Source organism: Xenopus tropicalis, chromosome 5 (genome assembly GCF_000004195.4).
Source record: "Xenopus tropicalis strain Nigerian chromosome 5, UCB_Xtro_10.0, whole genome shotgun sequence".
Lineage (NCBI taxonomy): Eukaryota > Metazoa > Chordata > Amphibia > Anura > Pipidae > Xenopus > Xenopus tropicalis.
Window position 1 is genome coordinate 62,888,208 of NC_030681.2, and position 6,697 is coordinate 62,894,904.

The 6,697-nt window shown below is 38.8% G+C and overlaps 1 protein-coding gene across 2 annotated transcripts in view; it reads left to right on the forward strand.

Annotated features, from left to right (window-relative positions):
• Nucleotides 1-6,220, forward strand: part of abracl (ABRA C-terminal like) — a 28,962-nt gene extending 22,742 nt beyond the window's left edge. The window contains exons 2-4 of one of the 2 annotated variants that reach the window (XM_012962616.3): nt 802-921; nt 2,468-2,521; nt 5,828-6,220. In XM_012962616.3, the coding sequence (XP_012818070.1) occupies nt 861-921; nt 2,468-2,521; nt 5,828-6,012 (300 nt within the window). In that variant the 5' untranslated portion in view covers nt 802-860 and the 3' untranslated portion in view covers nt 6,013-6,220. The remainder of the gene's footprint in view (nt 1-801; nt 922-2,467; nt 2,522-5,827) is intronic. The other variant, NM_001171618.1, reaches the window with a different exon arrangement.
• The last annotated feature ends 477 nt before the right edge of the window (nt 6,221-6,697 follow it).

The following is a 6,697-nucleotide window of genomic DNA, read 5'->3' on the forward strand; positions in this document are numbered from 1 at the left end:
GAACTGATTACAACAGAATCTAAGCTTGCAGGAATGCAAGATGATTTCCCCTATGCTAAAGGTTCCAGAGCATTGCAGGAACAGAGTGAGGTGCCAATCAGGTTTGGGGAGACTTAGTCTCAGCCGGCCTTATTGAAAATCTGCCTATGTGCTTATGCTTGCAGTGACCATCCCCAAGTCCTTAGGCTCACAGTTTAATGTAACTCCTCCCTCTCTTTGTAGCACTGTAAAGTTATACATTTTTGAGGTCCTTCTCTCTTTGCACAGTGGGTGGTGCAAAGATTTTCTGGATCAAGGTGGTGCAGAGGTTGCATTACACAGAGCTTAAGAGTGGAATGGGCCACAGCAAGCTCAGAACACAGATTATCATGTTTTTCTTGCAATTAGGTATGTCTGGAAAAAATTAATACATTTTTGGGGCACTTTAGATAGTCTTTATGTACTTTTTCTAAATAAGTTTATACATACTGTAAGCCTTATTGAAAACCAAAGGTGGCTCACTTCCAAAATTGTCTCCTTAAAGACTTAATTTATATTACTATGTTACTTGTTGTATTTAAAACATAATGTTTTAAATATAAAGTTGCTATAAATAAAGTTATAAGCAATTCAAATAACCGTTATACTTTTTTTAAATTGGTTCCTGAAAAAATGTAGTGGTTGAATACAAATAATGATTTTTTGGATATTTCTTCCTTTAAATTATAGAGCAGACTTTTTTTGTTTGCAGGGGAATTGATTATTTTAGTAAAAAATTGACTTGCTCTGTTGCTCACATATAGTTCCATTTCTTTTTTACAGTCTGTTGCATCATCTAAGAAACCATTTCGTGGACACTGAAGTGGTTTAGTTAAACGACAATGAATGTAGACCATGAAGTTAACCTGCTCGTAGAAGAGATTCGACGACTCGGTTCAAAAGGTAAGGTTCATATGAAAAGTATTGATTGTTTTCATGGTCAGGTATGTGATCTATTTTCTGGAATGCTTGGGTCCTTGGGTTTTCCAAACAAGGTATCTTCCCAATCTGGATGACCATACCATAAGTCTACTAAAAACATTTAAAGGAGAAGGCATTTTACTGCCAATAGATTCACCACATTAGTGCCACCTAGAACACTGTATTTATTCAGCAGAAAGCTTTACTATACCTGAATAAAGAACCCTAGAAGCTCCCTCCAATAGCAGCTGCCATTTTAGCTTGGTCTTGGTAGCTTGCTGCTGCAGTTATAGCCGTTGGAAGCTCAGATCACACATTCCTAAGGGTGGGGGGAGTGGGTTCTTCTGCATTCTTATGGAAGGGGGGAGGGGGAGAGGAAGAAAGAAGAGAACTGAGCAGAATGAAGCCCCAAACCTGAAGGAGCCCTAAAAGAGATGAAGTTTGATACCGAAGAACATGTTCCCAAAAAAGGAGACAAGAAATCCTGTGTTTCTTTTGATAGATGACTCAGTGCAGCTTTTCTGTGAGTGCTTATGGCTGTATTTACTTAGACCTTTCAGATAAAGCTTACTTAGTTTTTACCTTTCCTTCTCCTTTAAGAATTAAATAAACCCAGTAGAATTGTTTTACTATTAATATTGATTCATCCAACTTAAAGGAACAGTAACACCAAAAAATGAAAGTGTATAAAATTAATTACAATATTATGTACTGTTGCCCTGCATTGCTACAACTGGTGTGTTTGCCTCAGAAAGTCTACTATAGTTTATATAAGTAAGCTGCTGTGTAGCCATGGGGGCAGCCATTCAAAGGAGAAAAGGCACAGGTTACTTAGCAGATAACGGATAAACTCCCATTATATGGGGCTTATCTACTAGTTATCTGCTATGTAACCTGTGCCTTTTCTCCTTTTTTCCAGCTTGAATGGCTGCCCCCATGGCTTTCTGAGGCAAACACACCAGTTGTAGCAATGCAGGGCAACAGTACATTATATTGTAATTACTTCTATACACTTTCATTTTTTGGTGTTACTGTTCCTTTAAGTCCATACCTGCATGCCAAATTGAGTCCATACCTGTATATGGGATCCCTTATTTTGGGTGATATGGAAAAGTGAGTGGGTAGAGATGGGCAGCCTACTAATTCTATGACAAAATTAAAGGAAAAATAACCCAAATTTTTCACATTACAAATATATGCAAATTGCAATTTCATACGTGGTTACTGAATAAATAGCAATAACTTGGATGTATAGGGCACAGCAAAAAAAAAGCAATGTAGCCACTGCTTTACTTCTGGCTAAAACCGGAATTTTTTACATTTTCTAGTGTGTGAGGAGCCTGCTTTAAAATGCCTTTAACACATTTATTGCAGAACAGAGTGGCACAAGCTTTCGGGGGACAACCCCTTCCTCAGGTGTACCTGACCTGAGGAAGGGGTTATCCCCCAAAAGCTTGTGCCACTCTTTACTGCAATAAATGTGTAAAAGGCATGCCGGTATATTGGTGTGCTTCTTTCTTTCACAAAGGTATATGGAATGGCTTGGGAGCAGCCGAGGGATTGAAGCACCCTATGGAAGTATGTAAGTGGTGTGCCGAAGATTTTTTTTCTATTGTTGAGCCTGCTTTAAAAATGTATAGGTTTTTTTTCATGTTGGTTCAGGAAGAGAGATGGGCTATGGAGCCCTCCCTATCTCCTGCCCTGGTTGGATTTCTGTGTGAGCGGAGTGGACTGCTGACATTTTTGAGGGAGAGGGAGGGGGAGGAGGGGGGGGGTGGTGGTGAAGTGCTGACTGGATGTATGTCACAAGGGGAGCTGCAGCCTGAGCCCTATCAATACATGGTAATGTTACTTATTTAAAATCTACTTATAACAGTAACATTTATGTATGTTGAATATACTAATGAAAGTGTTTAAAAGGTATATGTTTAATGTGAAAATTTTATGTTACTGGTTCTTTAATCTTGCTAGGGGTAGTGCATAAAAAGCAGAGATCATTGCTCTCTATGGATGAGTATACATATAAACTCATGTAGGTATATAAACCCAGTCAAAACAAATATATATCCTATACTTTATGGGATGGGATGTAAACCCAAAATTAAAATTGTGGCTAATGTAATAAATGATTATTCTACACAGCTATAAAATATTCATTATTTACATGTTTTCAATGGTTTTTATGTTATTTGTGAAATCACAGAAAATACTTCTTGAAATGAAATTTTCAAATAACATGGAAATTTTCAAATATTGGTAAGTTGCTTAGAATTATGTTTTATTTTAGTAGAAAAAATGTATTTTTGGGTTTTCATCCTTTTTAAAGTAAAACTTCACCCTTTAAAATATAAATATAGGCAGTCATTTGCTAAACACATTAGCAAAATACATGATTGTGTGTTGTAGGTAAATTGTAGTTAAAAAATATATTATCTACCACATTCAACGCAGACTGAATTAACCAGTCAACCCTGTATGCTAACACTCAAAGGGTAAAGCTGGCTATACACGCACCGATAACATTGTACGAAACTTCGTTTCGTACGATATTCGGTGCGTGTATGGCAAGTTGGTGAGTCGACCGATATCGCAGGATGCTGCTGATATCGGTCGACTCACCAATCGGGCCGGTTTAAAGATTTTGATCGGGCGCCATAGAAGGCGCCTGAGCAAAATCTGTCTTCGGGGCTGAATCGGCAGAAGGAGGTAGAAAACTATTGTTTCTACCTCCTTATCTGCCGTTTCAGCCCTGAACGGTTAGTGGCGCATTGTATGATCTTTCGTGTGAACGATGATCGCACGAAATATCTAAAATCGCCACGTGTGTGGCCACCTTAACTCACAAACATTTTATTACACTGTACAAGGGAATAGGAGACCTATAGTTGACCACTCAAAAGAGGATAAATTGGAGGTAACAATGCCAACTCCTTGTTACCCCCACTAGCCATGGGTGGTTAAAAGTCAATTGTGCTAGACTGTGCTTGTTGTACATGGAAATGCTCATTTATCATTGCAAGACAAAGAGGTAGGCACAAAAATAAACCTCAGTAGTAACAAGCAACCACAAAATAGTGCATGATATATACTTACAGTGGCTTGCAAAAGTATTCGGCCCCCTTGAACTTTTCCACATTTTGTCACATTACAGCCACAAACATGAATCAATTTTATTGGAATTCTACGTGAAAGACCAATACAAAGTGGTGTACATGTGAGAAGTGGAACGAAAATCATACATGATTCCAAACATTCTTTACAAATAAATGGGTTGTGCGTAATTATTCAGCCCCCTTTGGTCTGAGTGCAGTCAGTTGCCCATAGACATTGCCTGATGAGTGCTAATGAGTAAATAGAGTGCACCTGTGTGTAATCTAAAGTCAGTACAAATACAGCTGCTCTGTGACAGCCTCAGAGGTTGTCTAAGAGAATATTGGGAGCAACAACACCATGAAGTCCAAAGAACACACCAGACAGGTCAGGGATAAAGTTATTGAGAAATTTAAAGCAGGCTTAGGCTACAAAAAGATTTCCAAAGCCTTGAACATCCCACGGAGCACTGTTCAAGCGATCATTCAGAAATGGAAGGAGTATGGCACAACTGTAAACCTACCAAGACAAGGCCGTCCACCTAAACTCACAGGCCGAACAAGAAGAGCGCTGATCAGAAATGCAGCCAAGAGACGCATGGTGAGTCTGGACGAGCTGCAGAGATCTACAGCTCAGGTGGGGGAATCTGTCCATAGGACAACTATTAGTCATGCACTGCACAAAGTTGGCCTTTATGGAAGAATGGCAAGAAGAAAGCCATTGTTAACAGAAAACCATAAGACGTCCCATTTGCAGTTTGCCACAAGCCATGTGGGGGACACAGCAAACATGTAGAAGAAGGTGCTCTGGTCAGATGAGACCAAAATGGAACCTTTTGGCCAAAATGCAAAACGCTATGTGTGGCGGAAAACTAACACTGCACATCACTCTGAACACACCATCCCCACTGTCAAATATGGTGGTGGCAGCATCATGCTCTAGGGGTGCTTCTCTTCAGCAGGGACAGGGAAGCTGGTCAGAGTTGATGGGAAGATGGATGGAGCCAAATACAGGGCAATCTTGGAAGAAAACCTCTTGGAGTCTGCAAAAGACTTGAGACTGGGGCGGAGGTTCACCTTCCAGCAGGACAACGACCCTAAACATAAAGCCAGGGAAACAATGGAATGGTTTAAACCAAAACATATCCATGTGTTAGAATGGGCCAGTCAAAGTCCAGATCTTAATCCAATCGAGAATCTGTGGCAAGATCTGAAAACTGCTGTTCACAAACGCTGTCCATCTAATCTGACTGAGCTGGAGCTGTTTTGCAAAGAAGAATGGGCAAGGATTTCAGTCTCTAGATGTGCAAAGCTGGTAGAGACATACCCTAAAAGACTGGCAGCTGTAATTGCAGCAAAAGGTGATTCTACAAAGTATTGACTCAGGGGGCTGAATAATTATGCACACCCCACTTTGCAGTTATTTATTTGTAAAAAATGTTTGGAATCATGTATGATTTTCGTTCCACTTCTCACGTGTACACCACTTTGTATTGGTCTTTCACATGGAATTCCAATAAAATTGATTCATGTTTGTGGCTGTAATGTGACAAAATGTGGAAAAGTTCAAGGGGGCCGAATACTTTTGCAAGCCACTGTATACAGGTGCAAATTGTCCATGTTTGTAAATTGCACATAAGGTCCATCTGTGTTTTTTTAGGCATTGTGTGTACAGTTGCATCATTCAAAGTACCTTCTGTTGCATTTAGAAATAAGTCTTTTATTTTATTATCTTAAGTGCAGCGTGCAGTTACACAGATGATTTTGTAAACATTCACTTGTTTTTTTTTCTAATGCAGGTAATGATGGAAAGCTAAGCGTGAAATTTGGTGTGTTGTTTTCTGATGACAAATGTGCCAACCTATTTGAAGCTTTAGTAGGAACTCTGAAAGCTGCCAAAAAGAGGAAGATCGTAACATATCAAGGAGAGCTTCTTTTACAAGGAGTGCATGACAATGTAGACATAGTACTTCTGCAGGATTAAAATGTCTTTGCTAATGCCATTGGGACTTCCCTAAATCCTTCAGGATAGAAAAATTGTTTCAGGCCAACTGTAAACATAATCAAATGACAAAATATACTTTTTTATCTTGTATATTTCCAAGATTGTAATTTTGAAAACGTTCTATTTTTTGTAAATTGAAATGCCAACGCTAGCAAAAAATAAAACGGTTAAAAACACTTTGATAAAAGCCATAATTGCTTTACAGATTTTTGTTAACATCTTTTAGACCTTGAAATGGAATGTGTTAAGTGAGAAGTAAAGCTGGCCATACACGCACCTTTATTACCCCGATGAATTTTCATAGGCGTTGATTGGACTGGTTAGGTCGGGTAATGATAAAATCTGTGCATGTATTGTTTATCTGGCGATATCCTTGGGGGACCTACAATGCATTTCCAGGAAGTCACTTTCATAGGATTGGTGTCTGCCAATTTTTTGTACGTTCAGTCTGAATTTTAGTTTTATATTGTTGCATTTAAACGTACAATCAATATCCGAATGTTTGGCAGAAGGAGAATACATCTAGGCCTGAGCAGTTATACAAGGTACGTGGAGATCGTTATAGAGCCAAAGGACAGAACTTATTAAATTTTATATTTAATATTACAAAGGTAAACAGTGCATTTTAAAAAGGTGTTACAAAAAGAGACATATACATACAAAA